This window comes from Nannobrachium achirus (genome assembly GCF_963921795.1).
Source record: "Nannobrachium achirus genome assembly, chromosome: 6".
Lineage (NCBI taxonomy): Eukaryota > Metazoa > Chordata > Actinopteri > Myctophiformes > Myctophidae > Nannobrachium > Nannobrachium achirus.
Window position 1 is genome coordinate 40139195 of NC_137815.1, and position 25113 is coordinate 40164307.

General features: G+C 44.3%; 1 protein-coding gene across 1 annotated transcript; it reads left to right on the top strand.

Moving 5' to 3' along the window:
• The first annotated feature begins 144 nt into the window (after positions 1 to 144).
• fam210b (family with sequence similarity 210 member B) lies at positions 145 to 18754 on the top strand. The gene is made up of 3 exons (XM_080728882.1): positions 145 to 830; positions 10668 to 10891; positions 15301 to 18754. The coding sequence occupies exons 1-3, from the start codon at positions 270 to 272 to the stop codon at positions 15515 to 15517; spliced, it is 1002 nt and encodes a 333-aa protein (XP_080585008.1). The 5' UTR covers positions 145 to 269; the 3' UTR covers positions 15518 to 18754.
• The last annotated feature ends 6359 nt before the right edge of the window (positions 18755 to 25113 follow it).

The following is a 25113-nucleotide window of genomic DNA, read 5'->3' on the forward strand; positions in this document are numbered from 1 at the left end:
TGTACGTAACAGCCTACTCATTATCTAGTGAGGCGCGTCAAACCTCATTGGCTGTAGCTTATTATTATCAGCAAGTGGTGGGACTACAGGGAGCCGGGAGGGGGAGATATGAGGGCACAGGGCAGCAGCAGCATGTTCCCTGCCACCACCACCCATTATTAGCCGTTGGTAGTACGGACTATACGGAGTCCATTGATTATTATCAATTCGTGTGACACCGTCACGACGACTTTCCAGGCGTCTCTCTTCCAGGCAGCAACAACGTGACCATGTTTTACAGCCGCGGAGGAGCGAGGCTGTGGGCGGCTGTAGATCAAGCGATCAAGTCATCGGGCTCAGTGAATGTGCAAGTGAATGTAAACAGACCGTGGGGCGCCGCCGTCACATGGACCTTATTACCTAATAATAACTGTACGTTTCAATGTCCCCGTGCGTTCTGTGCAGCAGCGGCGGCCAACGCTCCGCTCCTCTCACGCCGAGAAGCAACGCAGGTTGCTGCCCAAAAGTGGGACTCGTCGCTGTCTCCCCCTTCTGTCTGGATCTCGGACCGTGGACACTTCTTTGACCGGGTGGATCTCACCAGAAGAGATCGTCCTCACCACATCCACTTGTACAACAACAACACCAGTCAGTCACTCTCACCAGCAGCAAACAGGTGCCGAAGTAAGCAAGTAGGAACAGTGAGTGCTGCTGCTTTGTTTACTGGTGGCACGAAGCTCTGCTGCTGCTGCAGCCCACGTTGTTCCAACACAATGCAAATGAGAGCCTCGTCTACAGCTGCTGCCACGCAGAGACGCGAGGCAGACGCCGGGGAAACCGACAACAAAGGGGTAAATTAAACCATAGTATTTGTCTAACCCCTCCTGACCTGGACCCCCCCAAATTCAGTGTTTAAACAGTGCATGGCTGCATGCTTTTGCTCACACACACGACACGCGAGGTCAATGTTGATCGGACTGATAGTCAGTGACATGTGTGTCGAGGTCAAGGCTCGAAGATCCACGATCCAGCCGATTCCGAATATGATGAAATGTCAATGTCACAAAAAAATAGGATTTGCACCCTGGAGGGTTTCAATGCATACTAATGTTGTTGATCCTATAGTCAGGCGGGTCTGTAGTGCGGCGATTGGCTAAATCGGTTGTCAAGGCAACCGTTGACAGCTGTCGTCATAGTATGTACACTACAGTGTACTGTAAACATTTCGAGAAAGGCAAGGCACTTGAACCAACGTAATATGCCCTGTACACCAACTTAGGTAGTGATTGTCATCCAAGTAGACTAGTTCTCTTCTCTGCCTCTTTCACAGAGAAGAGGTAACTCTATCAAACAGTGACAGTGTTCATTGCCCTAAGATATTTATGTCGGCACAGCGGGCGGTTGCCTAGCAACCGTCTCTAGCCAATTAGAGCCCAAGTTCATTCTTTCGGGCTGTGGGATGGGATCCAGAATATTTCCCCCTGTATAACAGCAGTCAGTAAAGTTATGCAAGGAGGTGGGTCCTCCACGTGGTTTGTTTATTCTATGCTTTTTTCAACATTACATAGGCTGCAGTTAATGTGTTCAACGTGTACCTTAAAGAGAAACAAAGGCAGTCATTCTTAGAAGATATCTGTGTCCTGCCATGTTCTAGAGAGTATAGACTATATAGCTAAATAGAACAGATATATCCCCTAAAAAATGTTTTGGAAATTGCACAAATAGCTCTATAAGTTCACATGTGAGATTGTAGTGAAAACATCAGATCTACAACTTACACTGAGCTTGTAGATTGGTGCTTTTTTGCAATTTTGTATAAGTGCTTTCAACACAGAGCTCAAATGATGCTGAGTCACTGGCTCCGTGCAGTCACTGTCAGTGCTCCCAGGAGCCTCGTTCTCTTTGAGCAGGATGTGAAAGGCACTCTGGCCCTGTTAAAATGCAACACAGGTAGTAGCTGCTGACAAACCACTACCACTGCAAACTGCTGTCCCTATACTTGTTTATGACAGTAGCCGTGTACATTGTATTTGTTTCTAAAAAGGGGTTCTAATAGGCAAGGCAAGTTTATTTGTATGCCACATTTCAACAAGGCAAGTCAAACTAAGTCTGTGCACGTTAAAGAGCATTAAGACAAATTGCAAAAGGACAATGCATTGTAGAACATTTGAAAAAAAAATAGGCAAGTTAAATGAATACAACATAGGAACAAATTAGACTTTGCTCTAATTCAGGTGGATTTATACAGGTGCAAAAATGAAGCAGAACTAATTTGACTACTGGGTCAAAGAAAGCCCAATGCTGTGTAAGTTATAACATTTTTTATAGTCCTGTCCATGCCTTGGTTTGATTGTAAGACTAGACTTCACTCTCACTATTTTGATGCTGCACTAGTCTGTCTGACATAAGGGATCCAGCCCTTTACCCCTTGCCTCCTACTGTGTGTGTGTGTGTGTGTGTGTGTGTGTGTGTGTGTGTGTGTGTGTGTGTGTGTGTGTGTGTGTGTGTGTGTGTGTGTGTGTGTGTGTGTGTGAGACACACACACACACGCACACACGCGCACACACACCTCTTTTGTGTGCTTACATTTAACAAGGTCTTTTGTGAGTGTGTGTTATGTATGTTTTCATTCCCCTGAAAAGCTGTTATCAGACACAGCAGTCCCACTGTTCCCCTCCCTACCCGCCCTCCCTGGCACAACTCCCTTTGGCCACTCAATCACATGACACTCCCACGGCTACTGGCTGCCTTTGCTTTTAGCGTGGCCTGGCCTGTGGCCTGGCTCGGCCCTGTCCTCTCTGAAAAGCAGTGGCCTGCTCTTTCGCCCACACTCCCCGCTCTCTATTGTCCATTGTTGCTAGACTACTGACAATGTCACCGAGCTCTGGCCTCATCCTGCGGTTTCAGGACAAATTCTGTGACAAGTAACGGCGAGGGAAAAGGGCAGTTTTTGTTTATTTCCTTGTTCTTCTTTGTTGGTGGTCTTTTAATCTGTTGATCGGCGTAGTCCCAGATAGCGAGACAGAGCAACCAGAAATTGGTGCATGAAGGCTATTCTAACTTTTCCCTGTGTTTAGAAAACAAAAAAGTATTTTTACCCATCATTTCTCTCTATACCAGGCTGATAGCTTCTGGGTGTAGGGGGAAATTATTGGTTAAAAAAAGTATTGTTTTGTTATGTAAACCCAAGACAAAGTTACATTCTATGCTTTTAAATACTTTTGAATTATTAAGTCATTGAATGGACATGGACCACATCTAGCTCTTGCCATCCTTGCATCAAGATATGTTTTATCTACATAAATAATTAATATCCTTGTTAGTTAGTTGAATATGAGCATGCATCATGCATGCTCACATAGCACACACTGATGCTCATGGAAATGATTTTGACTACCATCATCATATAGGCATTTAAAGTGGTGGACTATTGTTCTCCAAATGACATCATTCTATCAGCTTAATAAGTTAATGTGATAGTAGGAGTCTGTAGATATTTAGTTGAATTAATTGTTATGCCCTATAGTGACACATTTTTACAGCGTGGCCTGAAGGGGCAAGCTGTATTTATAGAACAGCATTTGTCTGTATGTACAGTATGTACATTTTGCCTAAATATGGAGTTAACAGACATTCTCAAATATTTTCCCAAATAATGAAGTTCCACACAGCTCCAGACTGGCCTCCAAAAATGACATTGCACAGGGAGGCCACACTGTTATTAGACCAACTAAAAATAGACAATGCAAAGTTTAGCATTTCCTGTGTGAGTTATGAATGACTTTGCAGTTGAGGATGGTACATGAACACCATGATGTCCTCTTTGTAGTTGACAAAGCTGTTCTCTATACTGCTCTCATTGCTGTTGAGAAGGCTGTTTGTTTTAACAGACCTGAATGAAGACTGCAATGAAAAAAGCGTTTAGTTGTAATTGCAGTGATTGTCCATGTACTATGGTTTTGTCATTGCACTCTTTATGACAGTTCAGTGGCTATAAAGACTGTAAGCAAAGTATCAGTGGTTCCGTCCGTCCTCCTTGTTGTCAAAGTCAGCGTTCAATTTGTAAAATAAAAACAGGGAGGGACATCTTCTTAACCACTTAAGCTCTATTCTTTGTACGACAAATACAGTGCAATGCATTGTGAGCTTGTAGATCTGCTATTTTTCAATGTTTTTTTTTGTTCAAAAATGTAGATACATTTTGACAAAATAAAAATATGTCATCAAAATAGGGAGAGATGGGGAGTGCGTCAAAGGTCGTCCGGATCGGGAATCGAACCGGCAACGCCATCAGGCATCAATGCCTATGTGGTATGCGCCTGGACCATTAAGCCAGTGGGCGCCACCAAAAATCCTAGTATAGGGATACTAGGATTAATAATGTGGTTAACAACTTATAATTTAATTGTTAAGTTGTAAAATTGAATCCTGGCCATAGTCCATGGATAGACTGATTCCCATACAGCACCAGGGGATGTATGCATTATATAATAATGTTTTCCTAAATAGACCAATCTCGTGCTCTAAAATGTAACGTTGCTAGTAGAACACAGAAGGGTTGTTTTTCTGTTGGTGGTTAAGGGCTGCTCCCAGTCCCTGACAAATAGACAGATAAACACTACTGACAGTTTGAGGATGTTTGGTATCAGTGTGTTGTACATGGGTGGAGCTCATGTCCTACTAGGACATATCACATGCTGTACATAACACAGAAGTTGCCTAAAGGCATTCATAACACTTTAAGTTATCCATCCAACTTGATGCATATAACCTCTCTATTGAATACTTAACAGTTTGCAAAAAGTACATTAGCCAACAATAGACATCAAAAAGAGATCCAAGTACAGAGCCAACTCGGATCTGGTTTACTAAGTCTATAGGGTTTATGTAATTTACAATCTGTATTATAGTTTATATACAAATAGACAGATAAGATGTGTGTCATTGATTGTTGACAAAGGACATGTCTCTTTATTTTCCAACTAAGGGATGATTCCTTATTTCAAGGGACCGTTGGCAACCGCCAGTGGGGTGTTCTACCATGTTACGCTACTGTATATATACTGTATGTTGTTTGACTTTGACGTGCAGAATAAATACAAAAAGCGTAGCCCTCTACTAACCATTTCATCCATTGACGACCACACGCATGTCTGCATTATGGTATGCCCTCAGAAAAAAATCTATGACACACCACTGGCAACCGTACCCACCCCACCTGCTGGCAGACCATCCACAGCCAGCCCATCCCAGCCCCAGGATGGCAACGCTTACGGAAGGCCTCCCCACTATTGAGCTCAATATGCAGCCAATGCAAAAAAAAGATCAGTTTCTGACACCTAAAGATAGCATAGAGATGGACCGATTGCAAAATTCTTGGCGATACCGATCCCCTGGTTTTATGAAGGTCTGACCTGCCAAAACCGATTTTTCCGATACCGATTTCTTTAGCTAAGAACTAGAAAATAGGGTTGCTCCAATACCCTTTTTTAAGGCCAAGTAAGCCTACAAGACATACTTCAATTTGAGTACCAATAAGTTAGAAGAACACTAATGCCAAATCAATCACAATAGTACAATATCCAAAATCACAGACAATATCCAGTCTAATATGACCGTCTGGACTAGGCAGGAGGAAAGCAGGTGGCACATGCTTTTTTTCCCCCTTCTTTTTGGAGACGTCATTGACACAGGATTATGGAATATATCCTTACATTGCAAAGGTAATCAGCACCATCTGTATTCTGTAGGCTGCCACTAAGTAGACTGGCTGCTACTTGCTAATGTTTACTTCACAGGACCAGTGCATCATGCTGTGCAGTGCCATAGACACAATTGGCATAAAACCGGTCACCGATTCGGCCGGTTTGATATCATACCCATTACCTGCCGATTTATGATATTGGCCGATTCCGATTTCCATCCCTAAGCATAATGTTGAATTCTACTTATTCACTGTCACGTTTACTATGACCAGCAGTCCCTCCCTCTGGTAGCTCTGTTACCTGCAATAAGTGCTATTATATCATTATATTATGTCTATTACGTGTGTATTCTGTATAGCCCCTTTCTCATTTGAACACTGGGAAATGTCTTGGAAACATGGTCCGGTGTTGGCCTTTCATACATGTAGTATACGGTTGTAGTATACATGTAGTATATGGTTTATCTCCCTAATCGGGAGATAAACAACCGTCAGGTCGCATACACAAACTTTAGAAGGCAATTGTTAGCCTGATTTCAGACTCAGCTCACGCTTTAGTCTGAAACTGTGCTCCATTCTGAGCGATTTACGGGGGACTTTTTTGCGAGCGTGCACGCGCGTGTCCGCGCGTGAGTGATCGCGACGCACGGTGATCGAGACGCACGGTGGACGCGACGCACCGTCGGGGAGTGTGTGTGTGATTGTGTGTGTGTCTCTGTCTGTGCCAGTGACTGCTTCCACACAGAACTGCGACCAGAAACTTGTAATCAACATTAAACAGCTTGGTGAAATCAGTGCGTGTGTGTGTGTGTGCCTTCCTCAGCCTGCCTGTGTGTGTGTGTGTGTGTGTGTGTGTGTGTGTGTGTGTGAACTTCGTTTGAATCGTTTCAACTGCTGCGCGGATTGGATATTCGTTAGACCCACCCCACCCCCACCCCCACCCCGCGCGCTCATTGGACAGCCGAAAATAAAAACCGATTCATGTACTAAGCTCCAGACCAGAGAAAGAGTCCACTCTGAGAGTGGGCGGGGTCTCTGGTCTGGAAGCAGGCTAGGCAATTGTAGCCAATCAGGAGGGAATATAGGAAATGGGACAGATCCATGTTGATGACATGACTTTAGAGATACTGTACCGCTTTGCGTGATTTTAGGCCAAAATCTGTAGGAGCAGTGTCCAAAAATGTGTTTTGCAAAAATCGGCCTGATGGTGGCGCTAGAAGAGGGCCATGTGAGAAATGAGAGGTGCCATCCAAGGAGTGTGTGTGCAAAATTTGGCGTGGATGGGGGCAACGGTGCCAGAGATAAGAGATAAGGCAAAAAAAGTGTGACGTGACGGACATACAGACGGTGGAGCTTTTCATAGTAACTTGCGACCTGACGGTCGCAACAACGGGTGAATGTCAGTTTCAGAAAGATGCGTTCACACATGAAGGTAAATAACCTGTTTGATAAGGTAAAGGGCTGTCCATACTGTCTCCCACCACCGAACTTTGACGTGCAGCTTTCCCAACTCTATTTCGGGTTAATGCTTTTCAGAAGTTGCGAGTGTCGTCATTTTGTAGTTGAACCGGACCTTGAACCGGACCTACCAAGTCTGGGTAGTAGACTCACACATTAACTACACCCACTTAAAGTCAGGTAAAATTCTGATCAAATAAATAAATAGGCGGGGTGTCCTGACCCTTTAAATACATGACATTGATTTGAGATGTCTCCCATTGATAATACAAAACTCAAACGAAAAATCTCTCCTACCAGGCTAGTTGTCTACCTAATGTAGACAACTAGCTACAACCTACTTTTCTGCAAAACAAGACGTCCTCCAAGCTGGAAGAAGAACATTGGTCTCTATGTACAGATGAGTGCACAGTGCACACACTGCACAGGGAAGTGCAGGTGTTGCTCATGGTCTACAATGACTAAATAGCTGTTTATGTTTTGTTTAACTCTCCAATAGATGGCTCTGGCTGAATGTAATTAAATTCACCGGACAATCACTGCACAGATTCAGTCGTTTTGCTCAATTTGACATTACCCAGACTTCCGAACGTACCTTAATCTGTTATATTATCCCATAACAAGTGGAAAAGTCTATTTTTTTTTGTTTTCTCTGATCGCTAGTGGTGGGGTCGATTGGTAAATCGCTTATCATCATATATCTTTTAATATCTGTTGTTCATAATGCCAAAATACTCTCCACAGTGTTTGTACTTCCTGAAGTCTTGCAAAACAAGATTTCTCAAGTGATGTCATTTGAGTCGCCGTAGTCCACTATTTGGGACACAAACACTGTGGAGATTATTTCTGCATTATGAACAACAGACATCTACCAAAAAAAAAAAAAAAAAAAAAAGCGATACAAATACACAATTTTCGAATCGACCCCAGCTGCGGTGAACCTGGCATGAGGAAGAAGGAAAAAAGATTTCCACTGGTTCTGGGATATTATAACATCAGATTAAGGTAAGAACATGTGTAGTCCAGAATTCTCCTTTAACTCAAGGATCCTGGCAGCATCAAGTCTGTTGCACGTGAGCCGGAATGTTGCGTCCGTACTCTGTTCTTAAAGTCTGGAAAGCTTCTATAATGCAGTGCACGTGTGAGAAGTGACTCATGTAATGCTTGCAAGTGGAAGTGTGGAACTAATCCATTTACTACTACTACTACATGCTGGAATGACCTGCCAGCTCTCTGCATCATGTCACACTCACTGCTGGATTGTATCTGGTGCTTTTTCATTACAGTGCTGCGCATCCCAAGGTCAAAGGCACAAACATACACTGTGTGTGTGGTGTGTGTGCGTCTGTGTGTGTTTGTGTGCGCGTGTCGGTGCTCTCCCACTGAATTACACAAACAACACAACAATAGTCTATGTTTAATCAGCTGACTCAGTGAATGGGCTCGTCTGGACTCTGCCTCTCAATAGAGTAAACACATACTGTAGAGGTCCAGGCTTTGTCTGGCCCACTTGGATGACCTCAAGGTTGTCAGCAGAGCAGCATTGCTGCCCAATTGACTAAGCTGCTTTTATTTGCATCTTATAATGCTGTTATTAAGCTGCTTTATCTTATGGATCCCAATATCTATGTCCAGCGTAGGCTAATTCAACATGATATTGACCACAATTATGAGGACATAATTTCTCTGTCAAATCCTAATGGTCATGAGTTGCTATATATTCTGTGAATTGAGCAAATTGTACCCATTTTGTTTTGTGTTAAATGTAGTGAGTTTGTGTGTGAGCTGCTGCTGTACGCGTGTGATTTCCTTGGTTTGGATATAGGGCTTATCAGTTAATCAAATTTATTTTATTCACAAATTTGGCTTCCAGCAATAATGAAAACATGTCAAAGACCCTTGATGTGTTGTGAGTTTATAGCTCTAAAAAAATGAAATATTTTGAATGGTTTTGAAAACAGACGAACACAAAATTTCTCTGATGGGGGCTCTGGAACTAAATCTGTTCAGATGGGGGTCCACAGCCAGTTTGGGGATCCTTGACATGAAAATGTGTGACAACCACTGCTGTACTCTATGAGATGTTTAGTTTACTGGTTCTCAAACTTGTTCATGTTCAGGACCCCCAAATTAAAATGATTTTTTTGGCCGTGAACCCCATCTGAAAATATTTTGTGCCTGGGAGCACTATGCAAGATTTTCTGTTAAAATGTGAATTGAAAATGTCATTTTTTTTCTCCCTGAAGAAAGCGATCAGTGTTGTGATCTCAATATTGACCATAATAATCATGATTATGATTTTTGCCATAATCAAGTTAGTTTTGATATGGTTGGTGTCGGTTCCAATTGATTCAATTTAGTTTATTTATTTTTTGTCACAAACTCTTGTTAATACTTTTTTTTTAATCTATAAAACCTACAGACAGATCTGATGTGTTGTCACTTGGTGGGAGCCAACCCATGACAAAGCCAGTAAAGGCAAGAAGCGCACCACCTACTGTACGTACAGTAGATGCACTGTGGCGTGACAGCTTTGCTTAGCTAACAACACTTTCTACCTTCCGTACCTATTTTGGGCAAGACATTAAACATTTTCAAAACGAACAACTTTTATATGACATTGTCATAGGATGAATTATGCAACAGGGCATTCATTATTAGAAAACATAAAAAGAAGAAATATGGAGAATATAGTGACCATATATTTCTCAAAAATGCTCCTGGACTGGTATGTGAGGTTCATCAGCAGACCTGGCTCACAAGGAAGGCTGTCTTTTAAAAAAGTGAAAACTCAGTCTCTCACAATTCCGATTCCAAGAACGATATCATATAATTCCTTTCATAATTAATCACACAGCCACAGTAAGAACCCCAGAGACAAGAATGACTTGATGGTTCAAAAACTATAATGTAGTGTTGCATCATCATTATTATTAATGTCTTACTCATGTAGATGTGTTTTTCCAAATTCCAACTCTCTTGTTCATTAAATGGAATGGTCTGGGATGGTGTGAGAGCCCTTATCTGTTTTGTCGATATATTGTGGATTGTTTCATGTCATTGTTTGTGTGTTTGTGTGTTGTGCCTGAGGACACCCTGGAAGATGAAATGATGTATCTCAAGGGATTTATCCTCTAATGAAATCTCCAAATAAATTATCGGGACTTCAAAGCACATTGTTGGATGGGTTTATATAGTTTGTGGGATATTACACATTATGCTTTCAAATTGTTTCTGAAGAGTATCCGTGTTATTACTGACAATGCTGGCTGATTGAATTTCAGAATCTAGATATCACTTTCCTTGGGCTGCTACTCTCTTTCTATGAAAATGGTTATGATTTGTCTGTTGGAAATTGTACTTTCTGCTGTATCACTTCACAATTTATCTTCTCTCTCTCTCTCATAAACACCTTTTTGCCATTCCTTTTCTTTCCTATATGATTAGAATTCTATTCTATGAATCCTCATGTTCTCTTCTTTCTTTCCCTCTATTTTGTTCTTTAATGTTCCCTCTCTTCACCCAGGAGGAGCAGAATGTAAAGGAGCCTTCCCCTTCCACCTCTTCCTCTTCCTCCTCCTCCCCGAAGGCCCCAGGGGAGCCAGAACCTGAGCCCGAGCCTCAGCAGGACAAGCTCAACAAGACCCAGCAGCTGAAGAAGGTCTTCAAAGAGTACGGAGCAGTGGGAGTCTCCTTCCACATCACCATGTCCCTCATGTCCCTGGGAATGTTCTACCTTCTGGTCAGCAGGTAACATTGTTCAAACCTTTTTATACCACAACCCCATATTATGAGGGAAAAATGTAAACCGAAACAATTAGCCAAAATATGTAGAACCACAGAATTTCTTAACCCGACGTGATGTTTGGCATGTGGTAATCTCTCGAGACAGCCTCGGAGTCGCTACGCTTCAAAGGAAGAGAGACAGACCGAGTGGGCGTCGCCCTTTCTTTGCGATGGCTCGCCAGATTGGGCCTCTTCATGTGGTTGCAACAACGTTAATTTTCTCCCAGATGCAGCGTGTTGTGAGCTTGTAGCTCTTTATTTACTTAATTATTTCACCATACTGTAGTGCGACTAAGTATAAAACAACACTTAATTGATATATAAAAAAATCAACACGGCACACTGCTCGATTATTTGATTAATCTAAGAAGTGATTGACAAATAATTGCTAAGAAAATAATCAGCAGCCCTCATTTTCGTATGGGTTACTGTGTGACTCACTAGTTTGACACTTTGCTTCCGACTGTCGCTCACCAAAAATAACGGATGTTCTGTTATTTTTGGCAAGTGACAAATGACAAAGTGTGAATTAGTCTCACAAGTGAGTCACGACTCACGAGCACTGCTTTTGGGCAAATACTGTCTGTAGGGTAAAACGTTTTACATATTTGTTAAAAAACCTGTCGGTTTATTAGCTGTTTTTCAAGCTCACTTACCATGTGCAGGATTGTTCAAAGATGTTTCAAAATGCTTTTCAAACCAGATGTGGACATAATGACTTTGAATCTCGTGCAGAAGATCAGTGAGTGAACCTCAAAGCAGAGCCAATCTTTGGTACCATATTCAAATGTATCTTTATCGTTTCATGTTTTTATTGTTTGATTTTCACAAATGTCGGCATAAAAGCAACAACTCGACTAAATGCAACACCACTTTATATGTCTGGCAGGAAAAATAGACCACATGCTACAGTAGGTCTGTGCATTGGCCCATGTATCCAGTGCCAGAGTTTGCAGCCCTCTCTCTCTGTCTGTGCGGGCATGTGCCAGGGGCGTGAATTCCAGAGGGCCTAGGCAGAGATTATCTGGCAGCTTGGAGGTTTCCTCATGTCGTTGCTGTTGGGCAGAAAACAAATATCAAAATCCAAGGCACTCTTCTGGTGACAAAGTTAAAAATCCTTTTTAGAGATGGCTATTTCATGATAGAAATACATTTAAAACAGTGCATGATGACAGGGATACAACCCACGTGTAGTGGCCCCACTGCCATTTCTTCCTCCTATTTAGGACTGGGGCCAATTCTGAAAACGCCTTCTAAATCCTGACCTTTTCTGAAGTTTTCTGAAATTCAGTTATTCAAAAAATTACAAAAACATTATGTTGCTCAGGCGTGGAGCGTCAGGGTAGGCTAGGTAGGCGGCCGCTTATGGGCCAGGGACTCCATGGGGCTCGGCCGTCAGATTACATGGACCTTTATTTTATTAGGATTTAGACACACTTTGAGTGCTCTGCCTCTAGGCAAACTACTTGAGCCTACCTATGACATCATGCATCATGCACTCTCTCTGATGATGCACGCAGCGCACAACTCCTTGTGTGTGGCCATAGACGTAATGTGTGTGGCACTGTGTGTGTGCTGCTCACGCTAATGCTGCAGGCACATAACTCTAAGCACGGAGAAAGTCCCACGCTGAGGTAAACAATGTGTTGTTGTGCTGAAGGGAGCTAGCTTGCTGCTTGTTGGCGCTGTGTTCGCCACTACAGTCCCTTGCATTGGAAGTTTATTTTGCGGCGGTTGTGTGCAGAGCACTGTGCAAGCCTCGTCCGTCCAACACACACATTACCAAGTAAATCCTGGCTTATACTGTACTTTGTCGTCACGGCGTGTTCCATGCCAAAAGTGGCTGATCTATAAGCTCGCAACGCCTCGCATCCGCGATGCGTTGTGAGCTTGCAGATTGGCTATTTTCCAGACGCAGAAACGTACAGGATGAGTGTGCAGCCAACAAGTCCAGACGTGCAGTGCATGTTATTATTTATATTATTTAATAATCAACTTACTATTTAAAAACTTTCACAAGCCACAGTGTGGCTTAATATTCATATTAAGGGTAACAAGCAGGCAAGCTGCATGCACTGCACATTAGAACAAGTTCTCTAGTCAGTGTAAATTAGTGGCTTCCTCAAAGAAAAAGAAAGGAGGGGAAAAGGCGGTGGGAAAAAATGCGGCTTGCCTACCGGCCCGGTTCTGACTTGTTACGCCAGTGATGTTACTAACTGTATATCGTCACTGTCAGGCAGAAATCTCCAAGTTTCAAATTTGTATGTTTTTTCCCCCTGTAAATTAAAGCCCTACTTCATCATACAAAAGTGTCGCACAAAAGTAGTGAAAATAGCAGATCTACAAGCACACAACGCCTCGCTATTCGAGGCATTGTGTGCTTGCAGATCGGCTATTTTCAAATGATAACAAAAAAAGGAAGGTTTTGGACATGCAAGGTTTCCACCAGACAACGACGATATACTGTACATAGCAGCAGGAACCCCAAAAGGGGTTCCTGTCTTGAAAGTTATAGTTACATGGGGGCTCCCGTCCAAAATGTTGGCCTACTTTATCATAGACTAGTGTCTCACAAAAGTAGTGAAAATAGACCATTTACAAGCTCACAATGCCTCGCAATGCGAGGAACGGTTTTGGACATACAAGGTTTCCACCTGACAGCGACGATAATGTACTGTAGCTCTCTTAATGACCCTTGGCCTGCTCAATGTACACAGCATTATCACTGTCTAGCCACCGAGCCAAGGCACGAGGAGTGGCATTTCAATGCTCAGCGCTGGGGCAACCAGTTGTCAAGGCACAGATGGATCCCTCAATTTGGCTGCATGGAAGCCTGGCTAGCACAACCAGAGCTGTTAAAGTGTGAAAGAGTGATATGCTGTAGTGATCTAGCTCTGAGCCATTGTGTCAACACCTTTGTATGTTTAGTCTCCAGTGGTGTGGTGTAATTCATTGAAACTTTGAGCCTGATCTGTGACATCAAGACTCTTTTGATTCTTTGGATTGATTTGTGGAATACCGTGTGACATTTGGGGATCTACAATACATTCATAAGCCTACAAGTACTTGAAAGAAAAAAGCTGAAACATTGTAAACTTTAACTATTAACTATCACAAACCACTCCTGTGTGACAATGCTCCCTCTAGTGGAGATCTGTATTTGAGCCTTATACACAGGCTTCTCCTCTTTTAAAGGTGGCCTAAGTGCTGTTTTTGTAAGAAAGAAAGAAACAAATACATAAAGAAGTTATATATTCCAATAGTAATTATTGTTCAGTAACATGGGTCTCTCCATCTCTTTAGTAAACACATAATACATTTTCAGTTTGGGATGTAACCAATCAGGATTTACAACTTTATAGTGATTCAGTTCCAGTTTTTCTGCTCATTGTTTTATTTCATTACTTTCAACATCACTTATTTATCCTGTATGAGTTATCTCTCCTGATTGGATACAATTGCTGACATTTTATTTTCTTGTTTACTATAGAGCTGCAGAGACGGCAAGACTCCTGTTACTGAACAAACACGCCACAGAACTACCAGAATATAGAGCTTTTTAAAACTTAAAGGACAACTTTATTTTTTTACAACAAGGGTTCATATTTTAGATTGTAATTAAAGAATATAAAAGATGAGTGTTAAATTGATTTCATTTACTTCTTTCTATTGTTTTAGAGATTCTTATTTCAGTGGGTGGGGGCATGCGTACAAGTGGCTAAATATGTCATTTTACACAGAATAAGCCCATTCCCAAGAAACAACGCAACCTTTCATGGTTGGATCTGACTTATGGGGGCTAAAAGTGTTACTGTAAATAGCAATAAAGAAACTGCTGGCTTATTGTGTCTAAAAATACATATTTAGCCACTTGTGCGCATGCCCCCATGCGTACGCATGCCCCACATTTTAGCACGGTAAACGTGATAAAACAATAGAACGAAGCAAATGAAAACATTTTAACACTCACTTTTTCTCTTCTCTAATTACAAGCTAAAATATGAACCCTTGTTGTAAAAAAACAAAGTTGTCCTTTAAACAAAACATAGGCTATCACCCCATTTAACCACTTAAAGGGATAGTTCACCGGAAAAATTGCCTTTTTTCTATCGATTACTCACCCCTAAACCCATAATTTGATGACCAGTGGTTCCCTATGGAGACACAAAGAGCCTGCTTCAAATTACCGTATTAGCTTAGGAATGCAACAAAAACTAAATAAATATCCATCTGCTATTTTTCCTTCAAATTTGAAATGTTTTGAAACGTAAAACATTTTATTTTTTACATTTTCATAAAAATCAGAATGCCAGGGTTAAAGTGGTGAATGAATCAATTCTAACCTCTGTCCGTGTGTCTTCTTGTCTCACCAGTGGGATTGACATGGCGGCGGTGCTTTGCAAGGTGGGCTTCAGCGAGGCGGTGGTCCAGTCCAAGATGGCGGCGGGAACGAGCACGTTCGTACTGGCTTACGCCGTTCACAAGCTCTTCGCCCCGGCGCGCATCAGCATCACCCTGGTGTCTGTGCCTCTCATTGTCCGCTACTTCAGAAAGACTGGCCTTTTCAAGCCCCCTACAACCACGCCTTGAAATGAATGTCCTCCCCCTGCCTTTCTAAGCTAACAGTGCAGACAAGCTGACTGTCAATGGTCATATTTGAAGCAAAATGACACTTTGGTAGAGGTTTGGGTTGTGTATTCATCTATTTATCAAGCTATGATATGAGATATCTTCGATGGTTGTTTTGTTGATTAGACATTGATCATCCAAATTGACTTGCATTGTACTGTTAAACATGTCTCAAAGTCTCTTTTAGCACATCAATTATACATTTCTAATTAAAGGAGCAACCATCGAAGATATCTTGAGTTACATCGTAGCAAGGTATCAACACAACCCTAAAGTGTCTGTCTGTCTGTCTGTCTGTCTGTCTGTCTGTCCGTCTGTCTGTGTCTCAGGTGTCACATCTTTTGTGAATTCAGGTAAAACTTCAACATCTACATCAGTGCCCGGGGGGGAGTCGTTGCTGTCGGGTGAAATGTCCAAAACCCTTCCATTTTTTTAACATATATATTTTTTGGAGCGTGTGCTAGCACGAGCTCCCTATACGTGGTTTTGTGTGTCCACTTGAAAAATTGTGTTGGTCAGCACGAGTTGGTCAGCACGGCGGGATCTGCGCATGTGCGACTTTTACCACGTGCACGCACGCACGCACGCACGCACACACGCACGCACACACACACACACACACACACACTCAGTCAAGAGATATAGAGCAGCAGCAGCAGCTCCACACAGACACACGCAGTGAAGGGCGAACGTGAACTGAACGTCCTTTGTTTTCGCTTGATGAACGAATTGTCGAACACGATCATTCTGACGCCCGTGGTCGGCGTTCGTCGGCCGTTCATGCGGCGGTCCGCGCCTCCGTGCGGTCGTCTGTCCTCTCGTCTCTCTTTTCATTCACATGCTCCAATAGTACGCACTTCAAGCAGCTCCTCGTGAACGTTGATTATGCGGTGCTGTCTGCAGCTGCACTGTGAATCTCCTCCTCTCGCAAGTAAAGCCTGACTACTTTGTCATGTGTGTTGCACGGCGAAAATAGCTGATCTGCAAGCTCACACACACACGCTCCACTTCAAACGAGGTTTGATTTTAATTAAAATAGTGAAAATTGCTTATCTACAATAAGCTCACAATGCATCGCATCGCTTGATTTTCTTTTTATCAATTTGAAATAGAGAGATACAAGGTTTCTCCCCCCGACAGCAACACTATACTAGGTGCATGCCAGGATTGGGCCTTAAAAGCAGTGGAATAGGCTGCTTAGATAGTCTTAGATTTTTGAAGGTTTGATGAAGAATCCAGCACGAGGGGTTCACACAAACACGCTTGCCCAGGTGCACTCCTGGTTCGAGTGTGAGACTGTTTATCCCAGGAGTGTTTTAAATGGTAAAATTTGAGTGAAAAGTACTGATTACTCTACGACTGGATGGATACGTGACACTTGGATTGTACTGTGAGCAGGGTTCCTAAGCAAGTAAGGATAAGAATGGAATTTTTATTTTTAATTTATTGAAAAACTAAAGTCATTTTGGGGTCATTCCTGTTAAAAGTGATTGCTGCAACTATAAGGAGAGGGGGACTGTCAGAAAGTTAGGATATTGAAGATAGGAAATGTTCAACTCCATAATGGCACTGGTGTGAACTCTTATGACCTCCTCCGAATGGACTACAGCATCCATTCACAACCTGTGGGCCGTCATGATATTGCAACTGGGCCCCCAAATAGTTGGCAAAACACTAAAATAAGCAGGAACATAAAGTATACTATGTTAGTTCCATCGAACCAAGCCGGAACATATTAGATTGATTGATCATTAAAATAAACCCCAACCACTGAATGGGGTAAATAAACATACGGCACCCATGAAGACGAGCTCTTCAGCATTGAGGCTCTGTAGCAGTCCATCAGCACGACATGTGCTGTACAGGTTGGAACAAAATGGAGAAAGGAAAGATAGTTCTAAGTTGGACCTCTGACAGATTTTCCTGATTCGTCATTTGGCCACTAAGAGACCATTCGGGTCAGATGAGTGGGCTTGAGATTTTCAAATGAGCTATGATTCATAAAGGTTTTGGAACCAGCATTTTGGCTCAGAGGAGAAATGTGTACGTAGGTCTCAGCATGCGTCTACCATGGAATAGGACACCCCCCAATCAGTGCTGCTGTAGCAATAAGTGTCCATACAGTGTCCGTTTTGTACATTTGTTTACTTAAGAATCTGTGAGCAACAAAATGTCAACGAATGCCACGTAACCACTTTCTATAAACTCAAAACTAGTCTCAACTAGTCCCTGAACAATATGCATTCCAAAAAATGTGTAAACTAAGTCCATGAATGGACTTTGAATATTTAGTTACAATCTGAAGATCCATCTGGGATTCAGTGTTGTTGTCCCAAGCTCTTTGAGAAGGGGTTGTTGGTTTGTTGCTGATGGCACAATCATCATCTCTCTCTCTCCTGCTGTATAAGGGTCCCAGTGGGGATGTGTGGGGAAAAAGCTGATTTCTCTTCCACTGTCCTGTTAGCTGACTCTGCCATGTTTTTCTGTTTTGATTATATCAGCAGAATAATTCAGGTTCTTTATATCCCGTACCGCTTTCTCTCCCTGCATCCTCTGCCTGTCTCTCCTTTTCCTCTACCTCCTTCCTTTCTTCTCTAAACCCTCCTCCTCCTCACTGTTATTGCCTCTCTTTCTTCATCCTCTCTTCCCCCATGTCGTTTCTTTCCCCAGAACGCTATGCTCTTTCCTCTCTCCCAGGGTAGGGATCCCAAACCGTAGGAACCGAATCCAACATTGAGGAACCGGAATCAGTTCCATCATATTTGGAACCGTTTCCGGAACCGCTTTATCACACTCTCAGAGGTGGTATGTGGACTTCATGTCTGCTATACAATTACAATATCGTTGGTTCTCAAACTTTTTAATTTCAAGAACTCTCAGAGTCATGGTTATTTTGAACCAATCAGAATCATTGAAGGGAACTGTTAAGGAATCGGACCATTAAGAGGGAATTGTTAGCGAACAGAATTGTTAAAATCCTGAAGGATCCCAACTCTACTCCCAAGTTGCCAAGCAATCATTGCTCATTCATAATTCTAATGAATTCTATGTAAAAAGATAGATGTTCATTACAAGCTTTAGATGAATGCTACATGTTGACATGTTGATATTCTCTCCGCAATGTTGTCGTTGTACTTTGTTTGAATTGTTTTAGAACTTAAGTTGTGTTAAATTACTATTAAATTGGTAAATAATGTGTTTTAATGCTTGGTGTATTTTTGTGATAACATATAACTGGCATTCTTTTACAAGATGTGAATCGGGAATGGGAAGACAGTCACGACACCCATCTCGAGACGGGAGCGAGACACCGCAGACACAACCCGGAAATAAGCGGCGGTCGAGTTGGATGTGTTTTATTTCATGACAAAATGTATTTTACAGAGTGGGTGGGGTGCTGAGAGGTTTCCCACAGCAGAGAATAGACTTTCAACAACGCAAAACGCGAAGTAGTTTAGTTTATTTTGACTGAAGTTGAGCCCTCGTTGGGGCTGAGAAATCCTGGTCTAGTCTTTTAGTCAGCCGCCTGTCAGAGCATCAGTGCAGCTGACGCTCTGGACAAGAGCTAGGGGGAGTGTAGGGGGTACAGGGAGGAGGTGGGAGGCTGGGGCGAGTGTAGGGGGGTACAGGGAGGAGGAGGGAGGCTGGGGCGAGTGTAGGGGGTTACAGGGAGGAGGAGGGAGGCTGGGGCGAGTGTAGGGGGTTACAGGGAGGAGGTGGGAGGCTGGGGCGAGTGTAGGGGGGTACAGGGAGGAGGTGGGAGGCTGGGGCGAGTGTAGGGGGTTACAGGGAGGAGGAGGGAGGCTGGGGCGAGTGTAGGGGGGTACAGGGAGGAGGTGGGAGGCTGGGGCGAGTGTAGGGGGGTACAGGGAGGAGGAGGGAGGCTGGGGCGAGTGTAGGGGGGTACAGGGAGGAGGTGGGAGGCTGGGGCGAGTGTAGGGGGTTACAGGGAGGAGGTGGGAGGCTGGGGCGAGTGTAGGGGGGTACAGGGAGGAGGTGGGAGGCTGGGGCGAGTGTAGGGGGTTACAGGGAGGAGGAGGGAGGCTGGGGCGAGTGTAGGGGGGTACAGGGAGGAGGTGGGAGGCTGGGGCGAGTGTAGGGGGGTACAGGGAGGAGGAGGGAGGCTGGGGCGAGTGTAGGGGGTTACAGGGAGGAGGAGGGAGGCTGGGGCGAGTGTAGGGGGGTACAGGGAGGAGGAGGGAGGCTGGGGCGAGTGTAGGGGGGTACAGGGAGGAGGAGGGAGGCTGGGGCGAGTGTAGGGGGGTACAGGGAGGAGGAGGGAGGCTGGGGCGAGTGTAGGGGGGTACAGGGAGGAGGAGGGAGGCTGGGGCGAGTGTAGGGGGGTACAGGGAGGAGGAGGGAGAATGGACAGAGCATGATTTGAACTTGAGACCTCTGTGTCAAGAGTCTGATCATTGGACAACTAAACCATCACTAAGACACTTGAACATGTCTCTTAGTGCTGTTGAGGCATTCTTTTTTTACTAACAGCCCTCTGTTACTAATGTTAATTACTTGTGCCAGCAGAGCCCACAAGTTCTGTGTTCGGCTGCGTATGTATGTATCTAAATGTATGTATGTATGTATGTATGTATGTATGTAGGTATGTAGGTATGTATGTATGTATGTAGGTAGGTAGGTAGGTAGGTAGGTAGGTAGGTAGGTAGGTAGGTAGGTAGGTAGGTAGGTAGGTAGCGCTGTGTGTTCAGCCCGTAGCCTGGCAACGGCATCAACAGCCAATGAGGGATCAGCATTCCTGGTGATGCCAGTGGTGGGCACACCTCATGGCGCACTCTGCTGGCCATGCTCTGCATACATGGCCTACTTGTTGTGCACAAGATGCAAGTTGGCACCTCGTTTAAATACTTTAGCCCTAAACCATAGCAGGACAGGGATTTCTTCTTTCGTGTATCATCGTCCTTGATGATTGGTTGGCGACATCTTATTTCACAAGATTTTCTTGTTACTTAGGGGAGGCCGTGGGGCTGGCTGTCGTCTTCTCCCCCTTGCTGACGTCGGCCTAGGCAGGGTTTGAACCACTCACCTTTCGCATTAAGGGCATATACAGTACACTAACCACTACAACATCACGCCCTCAACAGGGATTTGAAAATATAAGATACTACAGCCCTTAACTATGGCAGGACTGGGATTAGAGTCTGATCATTATTAGACCACATCATCACTCAGCCACTTGAATACATCTTTTAATACTGTTGATCCATTCATGTATATGTTAACCTTCAGTATACAGTTATGCTGAAATATTGCATTTAACTACAAGAAGACTGGGACTTGAACATTGGAATCACTGTGCTGAGAGTGTGATCATTAGACCATTACACCATCACTCCGTAACATATTACTATTGAGGCGTTCTTTTGTATGTTAGCCTTCAGTTAAAAAAGTTTGAAATACTCCAGCATTGAACTACAGTATAGGAGGGCTGGGAGTCCTGGGACTTGAACATGGAACGTCTGTGCTGAGAGCCTGAGCATTAGACCACTAAACCATCGCTCAGCAGACGTCTCTTAGTAATGTAAAGAGCACAAAGTATGTTTCTGAACGTGCTAAGTATCGCAAGACTGTCCACCATTATTTGTCAACCATGAGCGTCATGGCAAATTCACAGGGTCCAGCTTCCTTCCTTAACAAAACTGTTTCCTTGCATTCCAGAAGATGGCATACCATTCATGTTCCTGTTCCGGTTCAGGGTTCCTCAGCACCACCCTCAGGGAAAATGTCAACATTGCACACAAGATATGTCATAATCTAACAGGCAGATAGTTGGATGAACTCTACTGATTTTGGTGAACGCAACACACGGCCTTGCCTCTAGTATCACCCTTATGCCCAGCCTTATGATTCATTATGATACTTTGTTTGATTTAACTTAAACCTTTTTGCAAGGTCAGTTCAAATCACTTTGGTCTGGTAAGGAGTAGCATGACCTCTAGGTATCGTATAGCTCACAACACGTCGCTTAGTGACATGAGCTTGTCTATCTTTTTCTATTTAATTAGTTTTTAACGCATTTTGAAAAAGTGCACCTATAATAACATGCCCAAATTAGGCACACCAAGGTGAAAGTAGTTAAAAGCATAATAAAGGTCTGCACTGCATTACACAAAATGTCTATCCTGGCCCCCTTAAGTTCTCAGTCTTTGGCACATTCTTTTCAAATACACTTTGAACATGACTTTCTTCAACACATTATTTCCTGCCTTTCTGAGATTTGTTTCCTACAATCTTCATAGAACGAGATGAGCGAGTGAAGACAGAAAAGGCTGTTGAATGTCTGCCTTCCTTAGATTCATTTCCCTGTTTTGACCACAGAGGGGAGCTCCTGAACCACAAATCCCAAGCAGCTCATGTTGGTTCTCACTGGTTAACATGTTTCATAAATGTATTTGTATCCTCCTGTCCTCATTATACACACCAGTGTGGCTTTGCAGGAAGCTTGATTAATCAGCCTGTCAAAAAAGAAAAAAGGAGCTTTTGAAATTAGCCAATTCTCTAATTCTCATAATGAGCTTGTCATTGGTTAGTAAGACAAGATCTCTGAAATCCACAAAAAGCATGATTCTTGTTCATAGATGTCTCGCTAACCTAGTCAGCTGTTGACAAATGAAGGATCACACAAACACAACTAGTTTACTAGTAATAAACAGCTTTATCTTGCCAAAGCGTTAACACCCTTTGTGCTCTTAAAGATGCACAACATTTAAGCCCTTTTTGTTGCAGCAGGTGTTGTATCATGTCCTACACGACTCCCTCCCTTCCTTCTCTCTTTCTCTCCCCTCTTTCACTCCCTTCTCCTCTTCTCCCCCACTTGAAGGATTGATTGGCCCAACTGGCGCTGCCTGTAAGCAGCCTCAGCTGGTGCGAGTGCCAGGGTCCCCCAAGAGGGGCCCTGAGTCGGAGAGGAGGATCCGCCTCGGACCAGGCCTGATCTGCTGCGCTCCTCCTCGGCAGGGTGAATAATTCAGCCGGTGGAGCCAGACGAGGTGAGCTGTGTGGATGTGGGGGAACACACCTGTTCTCAGCCCAACTTTAAGGACTATGGGCACTGGCAGCCTAGTGACACACACAGCAATCTCTCTCTCTTTCTCTCTCTCGCACACACACACACACACACACGGTGGAGGAAGCAGAAGCCTGCCTGGGCCTCATTAGCCGTGATGAGGACAGGGAGCTGCCATCGCCTCTCCATCCCCTGCATGTCCCCCATGGCTAGGAACAAATTGGTGACAGCGCTCCCAGCCACTCTGCCGGGCTACCTGAGACGCACTCTGCTCTGTCACCAGGTTCCCCTCCCTCCACATGGTGCTAGGGACGTGCGTGCGTACGTCTGCAATCAAGCTCAATTTATACTCCCATCGCATGGTGGCGTTGCTCGCCGAAAATAACAGATTTTCAAGCAAACGACACCGTCGCACTGTAGAGTATAACATTAGGCTTTTCTTTCTTTCGATCTATGTGCTGCTGTCTTTTTCTCTCTCACACGTACACATCGAGCAGGACAGAGGAGAACACTCCTTGTCGCCTTTTTTCGCTTCGGGAGGAGCAGGGGAGCACGTGAGGCACGTTCTGGGCGGACCGCTTGACTCGCTCTCACGGAGCGCTCTTGACCTCAGTCAAGGGGGAAGGCCTTCCGCCTGGAGCCATGCAGGGGTTCAGGTCCCTGCCTCAGGCAGGTATACAGACGTATAGCCTCCCAATATACGGTCATTAACAGTCCCTCTGACTGTGTGTTTACTCTGACAGAGTGGCAGGCGTTTTCCTGTCACAATCTGGTGCACGCCGAAGCTGCAAGTCCTTGTGAGCACAGCGGCCAAGTGCTGCTGATGCATGCAGCCACGCACAGATTTATACCAACCACACACAATCTCTTCCCCTCTCTCTCGTTCTCACGCACACACACTTTCTCTTCATCTCTCTGTCACTTCTTGTCTTTTTCTTGTGCCTCCCTTTTATTACTTTACGGCATAAAGTTTATGCTTTCATCACAGCATCTTTTTCTTTTTGCACCCGATTATTACTATCCTTTTTTCTTATTACTCTCCCCCTTTCTCTTTCTCTCTCTCTCTCTCTGTGTATGTATGTCTCCCTCTCCATCTCCTGACCCATTCAGTAAACTTGGTGGAGGGAGTGTCTAGACGGAGAGGCAGGTTCAGTCAGCCTCACTGGTTTCAAAGTCACCCTGTGAACTTCTTAGCTGGGAGGTGTGACGTCTATAGTCTTTTCAGGAAAGCCGCCACACACGCAAACCTTCACACAATGTGTATCCAAGTATTGCGGAGCACCCAATAACGTGCGCAGACATCATCATCACACACACACACACACACACACACACACACACACACACACACACACACACACACACACCCTCTCTCCCTCCTCATCTCTTTGTTCTTTTGCCTTATATTCTTACGCCTATCTCCTCTACCACTCTCTGTCAAGGCTCTCTCACTTGCCATCTTTTGCCTCTCCTTCTCTCTCAACCCCTCTCTCTCCCCCCCTCTCTCTCTCTCTCTCTCTCTCTCTCTCCCTCTCTCTCGTTTGCTCTCTCCCTCTCTCCTCTCTGTCACTCCCTCTTTCTCTCTCACAGTCACTAATGTCTCCCTCCCTCTCTCTCACCTCTCTCTCTCTCTCTCTCTCTCTCTCTCTCTCTCTCTCTCTCTCTCTCTCTCTCTCTCTCGTTGGTGGCTCTCTCTCTCATTTGCTCTCTCCCTCTCTCCTCTGTCACTCCCTCTTTCTCACAGTCACTACTGTCTCCCTCCCTCCCTTTCACCTCTCTCTCTCTTTCTCTCTCTCTCTCTCTCTCTCTCTCTCTCTCCCCCCCCCCCCCCCCCCATGCATCTCTGAGTTAAGTTTAACAGCTGCACCTGATGGCAGCATCATCCTGGAGCACCTGTCAGCTGTCTTCCTTCATCACGGCTCCTGGGCTGCCACCAGGGCCACGGGGAAGTAGCGCTGCCGACAGCCGCTACTATCAACAGCTGCATCTTATTATTTTAAACAGGCATGCCAGTCAATTTCCACAGAGAAGCGTTTATTTAATTTTTAATTTTACTTTTTTCCCTTTCACACACACCACCACCGCCCCCTCCATCCTCCTCCTCCTCCTCCCTGGCTGTCGCTCTCTCCTACCCTGGTTCTTGGGGATGGCAACGTGTTGAATACGGGCAATTATAATTGGGCGGAGGGAGGGAGGTGATGGTGGAGAGACAGAGAGAGAGAGACAGAGAGAGAGAGAGAGAGAGAGAGAGAGGCAGGGAGTTTATCTACCCGGCGACAGAGAGAAGGGGATGGAAGGCGGCAGGCATAAGTTGTCAAATTGTTTTTGACAGTTGAGGATTATGTTTTTAACTGTCTGTGACTGTAACTCAGCGGAATGGCTTTCACCCGTCTACGCAGCAAGCCTGGGTCATTCAGTTCACCTCAAGTTCACGCGATAGGCTACCTAGCTCTTCTTCTTCTTTTTTGGGGGGGAGGTGGGGGGCATTTTATGCTTTATTTCAGGTAGAGACAGTCAACAGAAGAGACAGGAA

Bases quoted from the DNA above. Each gene is read 5' to 3' on its own strand.
- fam210b (XM_080728882.1), top strand. From the start codon at position 270: ATGTTTTACAGCCGCGGAGGAGCGAGGCTGTGGGCGGCTGTAGATCAA. The intron at 831-10,667 runs GTAAATTAAACC...CTCTTCACCCAG, and splicing joins GGGAAACCGACAACAAAGGG to GAGGAGCAGAATGTAAAGGA. The intron at 10,892-15,300 runs GTAACATTGTTC...TTGTCTCACCAG, and splicing joins TTCTACCTTCTGGTCAGCAG to TGGGATTGACATGGCGGCGG.